The sequence below is a fragment of the Nilaparvata lugens genome, chromosome 6 (genome assembly GCF_014356525.2).
Source record: "Nilaparvata lugens isolate BPH chromosome 6, ASM1435652v1, whole genome shotgun sequence".
NCBI classification, from domain to species: domain Eukaryota; kingdom Metazoa; phylum Arthropoda; class Insecta; order Hemiptera; family Delphacidae; genus Nilaparvata; species Nilaparvata lugens.
In genome coordinates this window covers 59,397,648-59,418,175 of record NC_052509.1, presented here as the reverse complement: position 1 = coordinate 59,418,175, position 20,528 = coordinate 59,397,648, and the positions used below count along the sequence as shown (strand labels likewise).

The 20,528-nt window shown below is 34.5% G+C and overlaps 1 protein-coding gene across 1 annotated transcript in view; it reads left to right on the top strand.

The window, feature by feature from the left end:
• LOC111045734 (TGF-beta receptor type-1) overlaps positions 1 to 20,528 on the top strand; it is a gene marked incomplete at its 5' end in the record, with an annotated part of 42,390 nt that overhangs the window by 8,819 nt on the left and 13,043 nt on the right. The window contains 5 exons of the mRNA XM_039431572.1: positions 3,880 to 4,131; positions 7,948 to 8,178; positions 13,410 to 13,577; positions 16,713 to 16,885; positions 19,490 to 19,729. Of these exons, the coding sequence (XP_039287506.1) occupies positions 3,880 to 4,131; positions 7,948 to 8,178; positions 13,410 to 13,577; positions 16,713 to 16,885; positions 19,490 to 19,729 (1,064 nt within the window). The remainder of the gene's footprint in view (positions 1 to 3,879; positions 4,132 to 7,947; positions 8,179 to 13,409; positions 13,578 to 16,712; positions 16,886 to 19,489; positions 19,730 to 20,528) is intronic.

Here is a 20,528-nt window from a genome sequence, read left to right as displayed (position 1 = left end):
ATTTACAATAAAACTATTCTGTTGATCATTAAAATTGATATCCTCATTGTTTAAGTGTTGTATAACCTGTCAAAAAACGATATTTTGTGCATTCATATGCTGTTTGATATTAATATATTTCGCGCTAAAATAATATTAAAAACTGATGAAATTACGTGTTTTTTCAAATTCAAATATCCATATCTTTCGCGTTTAAAATGTTGAATACAACCGTGGGTAAGTGAGGAGGTGAGTTATAATGTTTAAAATTCATGCATGATCCTCTGGTTTTGCTAGAAGGTAGCAAGCAGTAGCCTAATTAGATGCATGAGTTGGGTATGAGTAGCATACTAACTTCCATTTCAATGAGTTGATCGTTTTTTTTTTTTTTTTTTTGAAAAGAGGTTTCCTTTTATTTCATGCTTGTTTTATTGTAACATTTTCTCAATTAGAACTATAAAAACATGTAAACAAGTAATTTCGACTCAATAGTGACCTTATATTGTTGAAGTATGGGGGAAACCTCATATTTCAGGAAAATTGTATAACATGCTGGTTAATGTGATTGAAAATAAATATAATATTTTTGATCTCATCAATGTTGAATAATATTGAGAAGTAAATGAATAATCACTCAATCAATTTATGCAGCCTCACATGTTAAAATTGAATTTGAGAAGAAAAATGTTATTCATAAAAAAAAGTTTTAAAATTAAATTGAAATATGTAACTTGTGCAGATACACTTTATTAGCCTAAATACACTAGCTTCCCAACATTCGGTCGAATTGTTACATTCTTATTGAATTACAATCACGGTTATTCAATTTCCCCAATTATTTATCAAATAACAGAAATAGATAATTTACTTTACTTTTCTTGTTCGTCACAATTACTGAACTGCATTAAGGGAGCAACGATCCCGCAGTATATGACACGTCAAAGTATATTATTAAGTAGATTGTGTCTATTTACAAAGTAGATAGATAGTATATTATTCATATTAAAATATTTAATTTTATATTGAAATATTATTCATATTTCATAAGAAGCATGCAAAGTATATGGTTTGGGAAACTTTGTATTATTTCATACAGTATCACCGGTGCATTGTATCTTAATATTCATTATCTTATCAGTTTGACACCTGCTATCCATGTTGACATTTTTGAACTTTTGCTTTGAGATTGCAGCAATGCACTATTATCAATTTTAATTTGAAAATAATATATTACCTATGCGATTTAAGATTTATTTAATAACTATAACTTGATACTTTACTGCAACTATAACTGTAAATGTGTTTATTTTTTAATATTTGATAATAAATATATTTTTTTTTTGTAGTTGAGAAGTTGATATTGTGTTAATTATTCATATTAAATGAAAAAGACTAAGAAATTGTCAAAAAACCACTGATTTATTGATAATTAGTAAGACCGGTTTCGGTTATTACACGATTGTCAATCTCTGAAGTTTATCAGAGATTGACAATGGTGTAATAACCGAAACCGGTCTTTCTAATTATCAATAAATCAGTGGTTTTTTGACAATTTCTTAGTCTTTTTCATTCAAAATAAATATAATTATATTAGAGATTGAAAACTAGATGAACCTGCAGAATATATAGGTTTCTTATTGTTTGTGAGGGTTAATATAAATTTATTTAAATTTAAATTTCTCAATAAAGAATACTATCCTTTCTAGAAAGTGATTATTGTAGTTATTAACCTGAAACTGGAGAATTGATATTATTATTTCTGGGTATAAACGTCCCATACTATCAACAGATTTATATTCTTTCTTGAAAATGATGATTACAATTGAAAATATAATTAGTTTATTATAGTATGAGAATGAAAAATACATGTGATGATTGATTATTGAGTGAAATCTTAACAAATATTGTGTTTGGGTGAATAATAATATCTATAAATAGAACTATAATCAATGCGTGTCGGAATATTCACTCAAGATGCGGTTGCCAATAGAATAGCGGCAGTAAGTAAGTATAGGTACGAATAAATTATTCATAATAACAAGTAGGCTATTTCATGTATTGTTGGTTTTCTAATGAAATCCGGGATTTTTTGTAATGTTTGGAATAGAAAAATTTGTCGGTTATTTACTCTATTTATTCCAATAAACCAAATTTTAATTTGAAAGCATGTTCATAATTTTATTATTCAACACAAATTCATGAAAAACTGCTGCTAATAACTTTAATTGTTATTGGAATTTTTATTTCAGTCTAATTGAGTTTTTGTCAGATTCAGGTTTGTTTAAATAAATGATTTTATATCAATCATCATATTTAAATGATGAAGTATTTTTGTGAAGATCATGTTGATTTTTATTGAAATTTTCATCAGACAGTCCAAAAGGAGTGTTTGTTATCAGGATAGACCAGAAAAACGTACACCATTTAGGTGTGAAATCTTACTAGTGTAATTATTGAAAATGTTTGTATTATTTCGATGTCAAAGAATCATATTATAACATTATACAAGTGCATTAAAACTGGTTCCTTGCAGCATTAATACTTTGTCTACTATAATTTTCAATACTATTCAGTTGGTTTACAGTCCACAATAGAAATTTTCATAATGTTCACTTATTTTAGTTAACTTTCAAATCGTTCATTCTAATGAAACCTTACTTTTACCAAATATATAATTTGAAAGACAATTTATTAAGTTGGAAATATTGACGAAAATAAGTAAATCAAACTACCGTTTGATCGAGTTATTGTTGACTATTATTGTGTAATTTGTGCTCCCTACTAACCTGTTCTCACTAACCTTTTCAATTTCGTTGAATATTATTGTGTCAATTTTATTAAGAGATAGATATATGTCATAAAACATGACTACACTATCACCAATATTCACTTTATCATTTCCCCTATATTCAATTACTCTCCCATAAATGAATAATTGCTGCTGTGCAAAAAGACAATATTCAAGTTTTAAAATAAACTATATGAAGTGCTTTCCTATTACTAACTGTATTATTTTATTGACTATTCTATCATCAATTGACGTTGATAGATTATAAAATTGATTTTTTTCAATGTAGTCTAGAAGATAAATTTGTGTTTAAATGATTAGAATGTTAGAGTGAGGATTGTGTTATTATCCTCAAAATATTTAGAGCTCATAATTTAAGAGGTTTATTCTTTATTTTATGAATTTAAAGTTTGTTTCTTGTTTTTAAGAAAATTTTATTATCAATCTATCTAAATTTAAAATTGTTTGTTTTTATTTTCAGATTGATATTTTGGTGTAGAAATTGAAATGGACATAACCCTTATAATATTTGGACAATTTGAAACTAAATTAGGAAATTGAAGAAGTTTTGGGCAATAGTCTGTTTTTTCCGATCATTTCTCCTAATCTAATTTTTTTTCTGCCAATCTAATAAGTAAATGAAAGTAATCTGGTTTTAAGAACCTGAGAGTTTTATCATTCAAAATTAAGATAACCACACTGTAGATTTGAGAATTTGCTAAAAATTGTAACAACAGTTTCGAAATAAATAAAGGACGGCAGAATGCGTTCACGCACAGCAAGTCCACCCCTTGTGTATTATATAAACTTGAATATTGTGTATTGTATTCAATTATACTACTATTTATTGATTGATTCTTCATGTACACATAACAATGTACTGCCAGGTATTGCATAATCCGCCTTGTAAAGAAATATTTCATTTCATACTACACCAGGTGCATTCTTCATTTTTAAATAAATCAAAAAATGAACCAATACTATGACTCCCATATGCGGTCATGCTCGAAAGAGCTTGCATATGTGTAATGTTACTTTATGTAATATTGTAATAAATAAATATTGTGTGATCTGTGTACCCCGTCCTGACGTGACGTGTTGTGTTCCCTCAGTGACTCCACCATGGTCGACCTCGGAACTGGGTACGTGGGAGCTGGTGGTCCTAATAGCTGGGCCGATTGTGCTCATCTGCGTGGCAATGCTGGTCGGCCTGTCCATGTGGGGTGGCAGGGGGCGGGGCGGCAGGGGAGGCATCCCCCACTCGCACTTCCCCTGTCCGGAGGCGGACGCGCCCGACCAACCCATACTGAGCGGTGTGTCGCTAAGGGACATGATCGAGATGACTACTAGCGGGTCCGGATCGGGTGAGTTGATCAGCACATCTGTAATGTCAAAAATTCAATTCAATTTATACACAACACTCAAAAATACAATGGGGAAATAGTTTTTTGTATATCTAGAGTGAAAAGTACGACTTTTTCTCCCTGAGGGAGCCCTGAGGCGAAGCCGAGGGCAACAATTTTCCTGAGGGAGAAAAAGTATTTTTCGCTCGTGATGTACACAACATTTTTCCTCCATCTACATTTTTTTATAGAAACTGCAAATTAAATCATTCTAATAACTTACGTATTGGTGACAATGTTTCCTAACAACATAACCTAAAAACTAAAACCTAAAAACCGGTCGTCTGATAGGCACTGCTGATTGCGCTATCTATCGGCCAAAGTTGTAACAATCATATCAGCTGAGCTACCAAAAATGGCTGACTCCAGATCACGCGGTTCAGATTTGAATTGCAGAATGCAGATCAAAAATATTTGTTGGCTGGTATTTTGAATAGAATAAAATATTTTAAAAATTGTATAAATTTTTATCGTCTACCAATATTAAGAATATAATATCATACAAACATATATTTCATGAGTTGATCAAATTTCTGGTTGTGGTATTGAATTCAGTTGACTCAATGACAGACACCTCTATTACGCTTTCTCATCTGAGCTTAGACCTTCTAACCTATTACCATGTAAGTTTTTTAAATAGAGAGGCTTCCCATGTTATTTAAATGGAGTCACTTTTACTCCCTAGGGAGTTTTCCTGTTTTTTACTACCTAGAGCAAAAAAGTGACACTTTAGTATTATGTTTCAGGGAGTAAAGTAAGTACTTTAGACAGTAGGTGGAGGAAAACAATATAGAATAAAGTAATTGCTATATCAGATTAATAAAAACAATATAAAAATAAGAGAAAATAGAATAACTATGTAATCATGTAACACAAAGATTTCAAATTTTTGTGTTATCAATCATTTATATCCTTCAACATTGAAAATCTAGGCTACAGTTTTCCTGAAAGTGAAATCTTAAAAAAATGTGTTTTATTTCTTTTATAATGACAATAAACGATTTTAAATTTATATTTTCACAATGGGAAGAAAAGAAGTATTTTTACTTTCCTCGCCCTATTACCATAGGTAAGGAAAGTATTGCTTTCCGAAAAAAATTAAGGTACCCCAATTTCTAAATTTCTATACGTTTCAAGGTCCCCTGAGTCCAAAAAAAGTGGTTTTTTGGTATTGGTCTGTGTGTGTGTGTGTGTGTGTGTGTGTGTGTGTGTGTGTGTGTGTGTGTGTGTGTGTGTGTGTGTGTGTGTGTGTATATGAGTGTATGTGCGTCTGTGTACACGATATCTCATCTCCCAATTAACGGAATGACTTGAAATTTGGAACTTAAGGTCCTTACGATATAAGTATCCGACACGAACAATTTCGATCTGATGCAATTCAAAATGGCGGCGAAAATGTTGTCAAAAACAGGGTTTTTTGCAATTTTCTCGGAAACGGCTCCAACGATTTTGATCAAATTCATACCTAAAATAGTCATCAATAAGCTCTATCAACTGCCACAAGTCCCATATCTGTAAAAATTTCAGGAGCTTCGCCCCATCAATGCAGATAGATTCCCAATTATCAGGCTTCAGATACAATTGAAACGAAAAAAATCAAGTGGAGTAGATTGAATTTTCAATTTTCATAACGGATTGATTCAATTTTCAATTTTCATAACGGATTGATTCAATTTTCATAACGGCAAGGAAAGTTGTGTGAGTGCGCCACACCAGATTTTTCTTGTTTGCTATCATTTTCTTCCTTTGATTACATGAATTTATTCATAATAACACATAAATGAAAATAAATTTACTTTCATGGAATTAAAAATTACATGGGAATTAAACTATATTTAGTTGACTCCTATTCACAGACAAGGGCTTTGCGGAAGCTCTTTTGTGAATAGTATTTTTGTTTGCATCGGTTCTCACATAAAATGTTAAGGTTCATTTCCATCATCAGTTACATTATTCCAAAATGTTGGTATGAGTTGTGTACTTATAAGTTTAAAGTTAATTTCTACTGTATTATTGATACATTATGATATAGTGCCAAATTAACCTTTCAGAAGAGCCTCTAGTATCTTTAAATTGTTAGTTATAGGTATCTGATGAGATGTTTTGTATTTTGTTGTATTGCTGATCTGAACAATAAACTTGAAACTATTCAACTTGTAATCACAGTTTGCAGAAGTAGTATATGATATGAAATTCAATTAAGATTCCAATTTATTTAAAAATATACACACGAAAATTTATTCTTTATCGATTCATACAATAAGCACATCATCAAAATGATAGGGGGAGAAAAAATAAGGTAACCTTGTGCTATTCCTCTCCCAAATTTAGATGAGGTTACACATAGTCCGAAATAAGTATGTTCAATAAAACAATATTTTCAGTCCTTAAATTTTTTAACCAAGTAGATTTTTGAATTTAGATGCTTCAAAACCAAACATAGAAGATATATTATTTCATATTATTATCACTAAAATGAGTAAAAATTCACATATTAGAGAAATAATTTTGAAGGGCCAAAAAACAAACTTGATTCTGTTCAAACTAATTTGAGAACCATGTAATGCAATGTAGTATATTTACATGAAAAACTACATAATCACAATCTCTTTACATTTTCATTCGGCGATACTGTACGTACCTATTTACATATCTTAACCTTACCTAATCTTACCTGAAACCCAACGTTTGTAGACAGACGACGTTAAGCCGGGTCTACACGACAACGATATATGCGCAATCTTGGCGCAAAGCCAAGTTTGCGCAAACATCTGTTTACACGACACCAACTTTAACACAAACCTCAAGAGAGTCACACCACAGAAGAAGTGAGATTCTATTCAGTTCGGTATCGATTGTGTTGTGCAGTGCAGTTTGTGTTCCTCACCCGCAATGGACGAGCTACTCTTGTGGTCCATCTATGTTATTTGCCTTTCAAAAAGTATTAAAAAAAGGGGGGGAAATCTAAAAGTAAGTGGAGTCCTTCCACCTCCTCCTCTATCCTCCACCCCACCTCCTCCACCACCTGCTCCTCCTCCATCTCCACCTACTCCTCCTCATTAACTTTCTCCTCCCCTTACTCCTCCTCCTCCTCCTCCACCACCTTCTCCTCGACCTCCACCACCTGCTCCTCGTCCTCCTACTTCACCTACTCCTCCTCCTCCTCCTCTATCCTCCACCCCTTCTCCTCCTACTCCACCTACTCCTCCTCATCCACTTCCTCCTCCCCTTACTTCTCCTCCCCTCACTCCTCCTCCCCTTACTCCTCCTCCTTCTCCTCCGCTTACTCCTCCACCTCCTCCTTTCCTCAATAATAATATTCAAGAAAACTGCTTATCAAGTGAGGAGTAAATAACTATATCTATAACATTACTATAGATTAAATAAGAATTATTATCCATTAAACAATTTTCATTGTTTTTGAGTATTTTTTAGAATTGATCTCGCACATACTTAATTTGAGGGTGCTGAATCCGAATCTTAAATTGCGAGTTATCTATCTTCATTTTGAAGTGATTTAGGTTTTGATGAATAGGATGATCATAATCGTTTCCTAGAAAAATCGCTGCAAACCTGACTGAGATTGATCTAAAAAAGCATGATCGAAAAAAGCACAAACCTTCAAACCTGAGAAACTTGCAACGATCTCCCGTCTACTCGACGCAAACCTGGTTTGCGCTAAATTTGCGTAGATATCGTTGTCGTGTAGACCTGGCATTAGTCTATCTACTATCTAAAACCTAACCTAACTAATCATTGTTTTTGTGTGATTCGTAGGTCTACCCCTGCTAGTGCAACGCAGCATCGCGCGTCAAATCCAGCTGGTGGAGACGATAGGCAAGGGTCGTTTCGGGGAGGTGTGGCGGGGCAGGTGGAGGGGGGAGAACGTGGCCGTCAAGATATTCTCGTCGCGGGAGGAGAGGTCCTGGTTCCGGGAGGCCGAGATCTACCAGACGGTCATGTTGCGTCACGACAACATACTCGGATTCATTGCTGCTGACAATAAAGGTGAGTATTCACTCAAGATGGTAAATATATCATGTTCCTTCAGATCATCAAGTGGTCTATGCTCCGGTAAAGGTGTATATAGATAGATATACGCGCCTCCAACACGCTCCCCGCACGCTCCGCACTCGCTCCGCAATCCGCTCGCACACCGATCATGAACGTTACGCGAGATGTTACGCAAGGGTTCGATTGAGGTTCGAAATATGTTCTAAGGATGATCGATCCGCTCTTTTCTTATTGTTGACTTCGCTGCAATCTAACCTCACAAATGTGATACGTTCAATCCAGCTGATCGGGTGACAAAACTAAATAAAATATTATCACTAGGGGATTGCTGGGTAACCTAATAATAATACATTATGTTTATATAATAAATTTATAATGAAATAGAAATAGAAATAGAAATTTCTTTATTGACATAAGACATTTAACAAAATGTATGGTCAATCGTCACATATATATATCCAATATATATATAAATATATATATCGTCATATATGAATATTATGATTATTTCATTTATTTTAATGTTTTATTATAAAAGGTAATGTCTGTCAATGTTTCAAAAGGTGAAAAGCTTGATTGGGAGTTCGGCTTCTTTCTTCTAAATGCTAATATGCCGGTACCTATTATTATAAATGCTTTTATAACTTTATATTATTTAATTTAATAATTAATTATTAATTTTGATAATTTTATTTGCTAACACAGAGATCGTAACTATTAACAAACATTACAAACAAACACGTTGACCACGCATGCGCAACTATTGGTTAGCTCGACCTAGGAGCTTGCCAAGATCGACCTATGTTACACGCTCTCCTCGCGTTCCACTCTTGCTCCCCGGTCGATCATCAATCGATCTGCTCGAGTGACGTTCGATTGCGGAGCAGAGCAAAAGTCTGTACGCACCTTAAGACTATCAAATTAAATGACCGTATGGAACGTAAATACTGGTTATTTAGATTTTAAATAGCTCGAACTACGAGCTTCAATTACTCTGATGTGGACTGTATAGAATGAATCAAATCTTTGTGCTGAATAATATATCCATTCAGAAAAACCCACATACATAGAACATAGAGAAAATCAAAAAGGTACTCACCAAATCCCAAATCCAACATGTCGTGAATGGATTTGTTTGCCTACTTCTATTTGAGGTAAAAGGTTGGATATGATAGATGAGAGGAAAAGATAGGTGAAATTATGCAAACCGATTTATCCTAAATGTTGTTGTTAAAGTTGGTTCCTTGCTGTTTTCCCGTTCTAAGATGGAGTTTACTGTCTGGAATATATAACACTATGACTTGACTATTGATAAAAACAAAAACTAAAAATTGTATTCTGGCATTCACTTTTCACTAATTAATACGAAACGTGAGTAACTTTTCACGTATAACGAAACAATGCAACTTACACGAATATAAATATATAGGCCGAATTTCCTATAATATTAAACGACACGAATAGGAGTTACTAAATTGAGCCGAAATACTCAATATTATAGAAGGGATGCCACTAAACGACGACAAGCTCCTTCCATGAATAATTCTCAATTGTAACTGTACAAATTAGAGAACGATTGTCTCTGGGAATTCTCGACAAATTTAATTCCCGAACGACTAATATTTAGACAGATTCAGGACGAATTTCCTGAATCTTAAAGCCTCGACAGCAGAACTTAGCAGAACGAGAACTAAATTCACACTGACTCTCAAACCGGCCGATGCCTGAGCGATAAATTGATGAGCAATAGATATTTTAAATTTATTGAAACTCTCCTGCCATCTGACAGTCAATGAGCGAATGAATACAATTCAAATGGCATCAAAACCGTAAAATAATGCCATCTCATAGTTGTTAAGGTGCGTACACATATACGCCCGCGAACATGAGCAATTCACTTTTAATCAGCTGATGCCAAGCTTTTTATATCTGTATCTTACCGTTTCTGTAAAAATACAGATATAGTCAGCTGATTAAAAGTGAATTGCTCATGTTCGCGGCGCGTATATCTGTTGTACGCACATTTAGATTCGTTCATTGGTTTTCTTGGCTTTGCTTTCGATAGATGAAATTAGGTGCCACACGTTTGATACAACCAAGTGTATATTTCAAAATTTAAAAATAATTCAACCATTATCATGTCTGAATCCATGATCTATAACCAAATGAACGATAACACTGAGGGTGATGCCCACATAAGCTCTTAGGCTTGTGCGTGGGTGAGAGGGATGATGATGAGAGATGACGATTACTTTTTAGGGAGACGGGACCGACGGTTTATCGTCTCCTCCGAAAGACGGGGTGGCCGTATCTATGTGATTGTGCTGTGGTCAAAAACTTTTTGCCCCGTTCGAGATTCGAACTCGGGTTCTCTTGATTATTAGACCGGCGCGTTATCACTTACTCCAACGAGCGAAATAATAATTAAAGTCAGACTATGTATGTTTAGTAGTCTCCTGACATTAACAATGTTTTCTGAACACTTTAAATCTATAACAGTGGTTCCCAACTGGTTAGTTCTAAACAGTGTGGTTTCCAACAGGTGGTTGGAGAAGGCCTTGGAATTGCATCGCGGGAGCTCAGGGGTATTGAATTATTATTAAAAGGGAATTATTTCATTTTTGTTAACTATTTTTATACGTATTTGAGGATCATGACACTTCTGCACAATTTTATAATATATTTTATAATAGCCTTGGAATTGCTTCGCGGGAGTTCAGGGGTATAGAATTATTATTAAAAGGGAATTATTTCATTTTTGTTAACTATTTTTATACCTATTTGAGGATCATGACACTTCTGCACAATTTTATAATATGCGAATCTTGATGAGGATTTATATTGTCATCCCAAATTAAAATTCAAATTCAAATATTCTTTATTCCATACAAAATACAGATACATTGTATTACAGAGCATGTTTTACTGGAATACCCCTACAAGACTATTCGTCTGAGTGTAGGGGGTTGGTTCTTGTTACAGTGGGTAGCCAATAGTCTATTCATAATATTATATAGGTAATATTATGACCAACAGACTAACTAATATTATGACTAACAGTATCCCAAATCCGGTTTGATGATATGAGAAAGCTTCTAAACCGTACTTGATGATATGAGAAAGCTTCTAAATCGTACTTGATGATATGAGAAAGCTTCTAAATGATACTGAGTTTTCGGCTTCACTGGAAAGTAAATTATACGTTCTGCTCTTTTACAAATTGAAATTTAATATTATTCACAATGTTGGTAATTTATCACTTTATAGGGTGAAATTGTTGTATAAAATCTGGGAGGCACTTGTCATGCAACTCCAATTCATGTCCGATTTTTCTGTGGTGTAAAGGGGTGGTGGTGGTATCATAGAGAAACAATAGCGTAAGTAGATATGCCATGGTATAGGGCGTTTATGTCGCAACTTTTACTGTTATCTCAAGCCGATTACTGTTGATTATTGTCGAATTTTACTGTTCTGTTGAGGTGAGAGTGTATGAACGGCACAATATGAGAGACTACCAGTGTCACACAGCTTCACGGGAAAGAAGTACGTGGACTATCAGCTTGAGATAACAGTAAAAGTTGCGACATAAACGCCCTATACCATGGGATATGACACAAATAATCTTAGAATAAAAACAGGTGTACCACAGGGTTCGATCCTCGGACCATTATTATTCATTTTATATGTTAACGATTTACCACAAATAATAACAAGTGGTAAGGTTTTGATGTATGCTGACGACACATCCTACATTTGTAGTGCAAAGGATGCAGAAAAATTAGAATTAGATACTTTTGTCAATGTACATGCCATAGCCCAATTCCTCAGTCAACATAACCTCAAAGTGAACGAAACTAAAACGCAGTTCTTGCAGTTCAAACATAGAAATAATTATATAGATCTTGAAGAGAGTTCAAATAAATGGAGTGAATGTTGAACAACCTCTGTCTGTGAAATTTCTAGGTGTCTTGCTGGACCAGAACTTGTCTTGGGATAACTATATTGATCATTTGTGCTGTAAAATATCATCTGGAGTGTTTGCACTCAGGCAGATTTCAAGATTAAGTACTGGGAACACTATCTTAACATGTACAGTATATCATGCCCTCATAATGTCACATATTCGGTATGCAATATTGGTTTGGGGGGGGCTCCAGTCTCAAAAATTTAGATAGAATCTTTAGAATGCAAAAGAGAGCTGTGAGAGCGATCAAAGGTCTTAAGCCATTAGAGTCCTGCAGAGAGTATTTTAAAGATCTAGGACTACTCACTGTGCCTGCACTGTACATTTTCGAAGTGATCATGTATATAAGAGATAAAAAATTTATAATAAACTGTGACATACATAATTATGACACTAGAAATAAGAGTAAATTTTCTGCACAATACCACAGGACAGCTCAGTATGAAAATAAGCCTTCTTATATGGGTATGAAATGTATGAGTAAACTGCCGTCAGCTTTGAGAGAAAATGAGAATAAGGATATTTTCAAAAAGCTATTGAGAAAATATTTAGCAAACGGGGTTTACTACAATATTCAAGAATTTATGGATGGAGAATGAGGCTTTTGGGAGGATTAAATTGCAATGTACATTGTGGAATGTGATGTATATAATAATTTATATGTTTATATGTATTCCTTTATTTTTTTGACAAATAGTCCTTGACGATTTCCTATACTCTTTAAAGAGTCTCCAGGGAGAAAATTTAATCAAATCAAATCAAATATCTACTTATGCTAGTGTTTCTCCATGGTAGTATACAGGTCATGTGACCTCATTGCATTAAGTCCGTTGTCTGTTTAGCTATAATAGAGTGGTTCGCCAAATTAATAATAACAATATAAAAACTTGTAGTTCCCTTTATTATTAAAAACTTTCAAATATTTTAACGACTAGTTCCGACCATAACTTAGGTCATTTTCAAGTTGAAATACTTTAAAGTTTTTAATAGGTCTAATAAAGGGTACTGCAAGTTTTTATATTGTTTTTATTAATTTGTACAAAAGTAGCCCATATAAGTGAAGTGTTTTAGTGATTTAGTGATTCACCAGTACGATTGATTGATTGATTGATTGATTGATTGATTGATTGATTGATACGATGGGAGTGGGATCGGAACGGTTTATAACAGGCGTGTCTCCAGCCCAAGTATTCAAGCATTACAATATCCAATCAAACCATTGTATTCATGAAAGTTTCTGATTGCATCGTTTATTTTGTAGATAACGGCACATGGACACAACTGTGGTTGATAACTGACTACCACGAGAATGGCTCGCTGTTTGACTTCTTGAATCGCAGCACAGTTGATGTGCCCGGCATGATCAAGATGGCACTGTCCATTTCAACTGGGCTGGCGCATCTCCACATGGAAATCATCGGCACTCAGGGTAAGAACCAAACAAAAAATACGATTTCTCTCAATCCAACTATGAAAAGTCTCCATCAAGGAATGTATTCTAGACACATTGGTCTTCACCATTGTAACATGCACTTTAAACTGCTGGAATTTCTTATAAGTTTCATCAATACTTTTCATTTAACCAATGCTGACAGTTGAAAGTAAATCTCACTATAACTGGTAACCTGCTGAAAGGTCTTAGCTTCCAGCAGAAGCAGTTTTATAAATATAACTGGTCGACCCCATCACAACTTTTTCCAATCCTTGTCTGAAAATGAATATTGTACTGTTAAGCCTCGCACACACACGTCGATTTTTGTTCGTACGGTATTTTGCCGTCATTATGAATTCTACTAGACTAAACAGATGATTTCAAACAGTTGATGTTTGTCATGCTCCGTTTAATCTGATAGAATTCATAAGGACGGCAAAATATTGTACGAATAAAAATCGATGTGTGTGTGTGTGTGCGAGGCTTTAGACTAACCACTTATGGTAGAACATGCATGAAAACTAGTTATACAAATTTCTGATTGAGTGGACTGTAATTTTAATCGATTTAATGTTCAATATATTCTGGCAGAAAAATACTAATGAATCCATTCATGATGCAATGAAAAACTCTATTATTAAAACTCACCCCAGCTGATTATCTGTGCTGTAAGTCAGAGTGATTTTTATCTATAGGTTTGAGTGGTAAAAAGGAAAATACAAATCAACAAACGAGTCGAACTGTCCTGTCAACGAAGGCAGTTATGCGAACCGACTGAACTTGAAAACTACAAAACGAACAATTAAACAATTATGCTCTAGAGTGCGCCAGTAGACGGGGAAGATTCAAAACTAACTGCTCAGCGCCAAACTCCATTAAATTCAAACGGCGTCAACAAAAACACATAAATATTCATCATGCATAGCTGTCATCAGCGAGAGGCTTCTAACATTAAATAAACTACCAATAACAATAAATTAACTCTGGAAATTTTCAAATTATAATCATAGAAAATTAATTTTACCTTAAATAGAGGAGCGAAGAAAAAGTAAACTACAAAAACTCGGAGATACAAAAACTTAAACTCAAAAAATTTTGCACGAAACCTTTCGCTGTGATTACACAACAATGTATGACCTCATGTGTATCATGCATGTCCTACCGTTAGTGGCCAGCCTTATAAAATAAAGAAGTAAAATTTCCGTTTTTAGATGTCATGCTGTCACACCAACTATTGGTGATGATATTTTTCCTCACACCAAACTTTTAAACATGATTTTCTCAAGTCTTCAATTGAATATTTTGGAATTCTAACCAATAATTGTTCAGTTACGTGTTACATTTACTATCGAATATTAACTGTAGAGATAACATTTTGTTTCAAATTGACCATTGTGGTAATTGATAAGATGAAAATTGTGTAGGTCAGAGGAAATTTTATTCATATTCAGGAAGCCTTCTTGATTGATTATCTTCAAGGGAAGCATTTGAGATTAATAATCATAGTATAGAATTTATAGAAGTGTATTTGATAAAATGTTGTTCAATTTTTTGAGTGTTGTTGATAACCAGTTGAGCCTGTAAGTTGATAAGATGAAAATGAAGCAGGTCAGAGGAAATTTTATTAGAATGCAAGAAACAAGCATGATTATCTTCAAAGGAAGTGTATTGGATCAATTTTAACATGGACGCTTGATAGAGTGAAACTAATTCCGCCCCCTGCAGCTATGCATTTTTGGGGTCAATGAGCTCTATCAACATTTATAAAATTGATATTAGAGAGATTCATAATATCCGATTTCAAATTCAAATAGTGAGTTGCCCTCCAACGCTCCAACTTCCATGGCGTTTTATCACCTAACCTACTGCCATATTTTCATGAATGACAATATTTATTTATTCATTCAATGATACACAAAACACATTTCATTAAAATGATTGAAGAAGGACCAACAGGCACAGCCCAAAAATGTTCCTTTCCTGAATTTTGATTAATATACTAGTCCAAGAAGTAGGTTCTGTTTCATTTACTTTAAAATTTGAGCCCAATTTTCAGTGAAAACAAGAAATTTTGATTGTAGAATGTTGGTAAAGCGGGCATCGATCATATTCTTTCTATCTTTTTTCATAATAGACAAACTAGTAGCTTGTCCGTAGAAGTCCATATTATTTACATAAATTTTGATAATTTTTTTATGTAGAAAAAATAATTGTATACTAAAGCAAAATTATATGGTAAAGTAGAAATATATTAATTAGAATTGAACCCACCAATCTTTATGCTTAAATAAAGGATGACACAGAATAACGGGAACTTTTAAAAACGCCATAAAACATTAGTAGGAAGGGCAAAAATGATTTTATTCAAACTAATGTAAAGTTCACGACTTGCCATTTGAGAATTATGAATAACATCTATCACTTTTTGACAATTACTTCTTCAAGATGGCTTCCTCCTGCACGAATACACTCTTGAAATCTGTGTTGAGATTCCTGAACGATTGCTGCAACATTTCAGCTGGGATATTGTTAATAATTTCATTTTGAATTGTCTGTTATGATTCAACTACAGTTATTGATCAAGTTGTGAAAACGTTTTCTCCACAAACAGAAAATCGCAGGTGGACATATCATGGGACCAGGAAACGCAGATGTTGCAGCGATCAATGAGGAATCGTCAACACATATTTCAAGAGTGTATTCGTTCAGGAGGAAGCCATCTTAATGAAGTAATTGTCAAAAAGTGATAGATGTTATTAATAATTCTCAAATGGCAAGTCTTGAACTTTACAGTTTGAATAAAGTCATTTTTGCCCTTCCCACTAATGTTTTATGGCGTTCTTAAAAGTTCCCGTTATTCTGTGTCACTCTGTGTAATGCATAATGATAGAAATTTGAAGATATTGCTGGAGCCTTCTAAGACAGACGATGAGTTGATACTATCGATCAACATTATATCGAAGGTTGATATTCATTGGATATCTGTTCCACTAAATTCCAAATTAGATCAGTTAACTTTGGTGTTTGGGTCGTCACAATATACAGAATATTGAAATGATTGTGCTAAAACTTCCACCATTGACTTATTATGTTGATGAAAAGTTGATTGATTGGTTGGCTGATTGATTGTAGGTAAACCGGCGATCGCTCACAGGGACCTAAAGTCGAAGAACATCCTGGTGAAGACGAACGGCACATGCGCAATCGGTGACCTTGGCTTGGCCGTCCGCCATGATGTGGCCACGGACACGGTCGACATCCCGCTCAACAACAGAGTCGGCACCAAGCGGTACATGGCTCCCGAGGTACAAGACCCTCTTATTCATTCAAATTCATTCATTTCCCATCAAAATTATTCACAAATCAGTAAAATAAATATTCTAACTTACAAAATGGCACTACCGGCAAAGAACAAATTGTGCGCCGGCAGTGAGTTTGAACGAGGTCCACGTTATAAAGGCAGTGGAGGAAGATAGGAGAAAATCGTTGCCGATCCTCTGTCTTGTCAATAGACGGTAGCTAATACAGGCACAGAATAGGTACAGAATGGAAACTGTCAATCAAACGCCTAAGTACGAATTTCGCCTAAGTTCGGAAGTTCCAATCCTAGTCTTCTGATTGGCTCGCGGCTCCTGCTATTTATATATTAGATTTAGCAGTCTTCGTTTTTAAAAATAGATGAATGTATGAGGAGAACCAGGTGAGTCATCCCCATAATACACGATTTAGAGGTTTTGTTTACCCACATCACAGACAAAGCCTGCTGGAGAGTGGCCCGTTTTATATGGGAATGAAAATATTTAATTCAATCCCATCTCACATAAGAGAAATTGATGGCTTGAAGGAGTTCAAGAAACACTCAGGGAATTCCTTATTGTATTGTGTCCGTACAGGTTAGCAGACTTCCTTGTTGAATAGTGTTTGATTGATGTATGTTATGTGGGATCTGTTATGTTGAAATAGGAGGGAAGGTAGATTATATTAGATTAAACTTTGACGTGTCATATACTGCGGGATCGTTGCTCCCTTAATGCAGTTCAGTAATTGTGACGATCAAGAAAAGTAAAGTAAAGTGAAGTAAGTGAACGAGATCAATTGATCCGGATCAGTAAAGTGATCCAAAACCTCCCATCAATACTATTACAATGCGGAACTTCCTAACAAGATGGCGGATTTTTGCGCCAGGGTACTAGCTGAGTTTCGATACTGTATGTATACTGTGATACAGGTTTATTGATGTAATATTAACGGTTCATTCTCGTTTAAAATAATCAATAATATTTTATTAAGCAAGGAATTATATTTTTCAATAATTTCATAATTAAGATAAAATATTTTGTTTATTAATCATTCTACATTGTTAGAAGACGATCTGACAACAGAGCAAAGCGAGAAAGAGATAGCGCTATCCGCTTTGTTGTATGATAGACAAGGATAGCAATAATATAATAATTTCTTTGATTGCCAATGAATTGCAACCAGAGGAGTCTATTGACAAAACATATACATAATAATTATTCTATTATACATACAAAAGTTGCTAATACTAAACTTAGTCCTAATTATGATACCCCACTATAATATGTGTTGGGGTGACAATAATATTATTTTCTAAAACATATCATATCAAACATACCATTGCTAATCAAACACTGTCATTATAACGTGGAATTCACTATAGGTATGATAAATATTCCACCATAAATCGACAGACAATACGTTGAAAACAGGAGTACCCCAGATCTGCGAGTCCCTATTCCAGGCAAACTGAAACAAGTGGGACGTTTAGTTACTACATTTCACAGCAAATGCACTAACATTCTTACCAAATGTATAACCTTCTTGCATATGAAATGCTGTGAAATCCACAGCATCGTGTTTAAGTTAAAGGTTGATACACAGGGAATCTAGTCAGCTACACTGTTGCAAATTAGAATGTTTAAATAAGTCACTTTTTGTTATTAAATAGAACGCTATAGCGAGGTCCACGTTATAATGGCAGTGTAGGATTGACAATACTGTTGCTGTCCTTTTCTATCATACAACAAAACAGATAGCGCTATCTCTCTCTAGCTTTGCAATGCTGTCTGTTTGCCAGAATATTTTATTTTTACTTTTGACAGTGACTGTACTAAAGTAAACAAACAACTCTCAGTCGCCATTTTTTTCTTCATTCTATCAAAATACTTTAGTACACAAGCCGTATATAATTGATTTAAAATTAAACAATTAAATATTTTTTAGACATTACCGTATGAGAAACGCAAATTAAAGATAAGACAGATGGAAGAAGCAGTAATTTTAAAGAAGCGGCGAGCTAAACATCAAATTCAACATCAATGTTTATTGAGTGTAATCTTGCTATTTAATTAGGCACCTATCTTAATTCTAAATGCTATGTTTGTAACTGTAAGTGTTTGCACTGAAAATTGTACAAGTTTGAGAAACATAGCCTAACCTACTTTTTGGACTGTTAATTGCCTAAATTTGGAAGAAAAATATCCCAAAGAATGCCTCGGTGTTCTATCTACCATTTTAAATCACAAACAACTTGTGGCCTTGAAAACAAAATTTGGCAGCAAAGATCTCCTCACCAGTGCTGGAGTGGCGGGAAGTGGTGGTGGGGGTGGAATTACTACTGACATCAGTGTTGTTTGTAACAGAAGGAAATGAATGAATTAATTTGTGAAAAAATGCATTGTTTCAAATACATTCAGTATTTTATCTACCAATATTATTACATCAATGTAGTTTGTAACAGAAATAAATGAATGAACTCATGTGTAAATGAAATTCATTGTTTCAAATGCATTCGGTATTTTATCTGCCAATATTATTACATCAGTGTCGTTTGTAAAATGAATTAATGTGTGAATGAAATTGATTGTTTTGACTGCATTCGGTTGCAGGTGCTGGACGAGTCGATGAACATGAACCACTTTGACGCGTTCAAACGCGCTGACGTGTACGCGTTCGGCCTGATCCTGTGGGAGGTGGCGCGCCGCTGCAACGTGGGGGGCATCTACGACGAGTACCAGTTGCCCTTCTACGACCTGGTGCCCTCCGACCCGACCATCGACGAGATGCGACGAGTCGTGTGTGTCGACATGCAGCGGCCGTCCATTCCCAACCGGTGGTCTGCCTGTCAGGTCAGTCTAGTTTGCTTAGGTTGGGTTTAGTAGGGTTAGGAGTTGGAAAAGGTCAAGGTCTATAAATACAGGTCATGACACAATCCCGTGATGCATTGAAAAATCGCCATTCTATGGGGTTCACCAATTTTCAAATTTATCAGCTGTTATTATAGATTGAACAACATGATGTGTTATTTTGTTATATTGTTCAAGGAATATTGCTTGGCTTTGAATTATTGTAAAATAAATTCTTCCCATAGAATAATAATATTTAGATTAAAACTAGGAACTGAATTGTTGATTTTTAGATTGGGAACTTCAAACTCTTTTTACTTTCCTTGCCCTATTACCATAGGTAAGGAAAGTATTGCTTTCCGAAAAAAATTAAGGTACCCCAATTTCTAAATTTGTATACGTTTCAAGGTCCCCTGAATCTGAAAAAGTGGTTTTTGGGTATTGGTCTGTATGTGTGTGTGTGTGTGGTATGTGTGTGTGTGTGTGTATGAGTGTATGTGCGTCTGTGTACACGATATCTCATCTCCCAGTTAACTGAATGACTTGAAATTTGGAACGTAAGGTCCTTACACTACAAGGATCCGACACGAATAATTTCGATCAAATGCAATCCAAGATGGCGACTAAAATGGCGAAAATGTCAAAAACAGGGTTTTCGCGATTTTCTCGAAAACGGTTCCAACGATTTTGATAAAATTTATACCTGGAATAGTCATTGATAAGCTCTATCAACTGCAACAAGTCCTATATCTCTACAAATTTCAGGAGCTTTGCCCCATCTATGCAAAGTTTGATTTCAGAT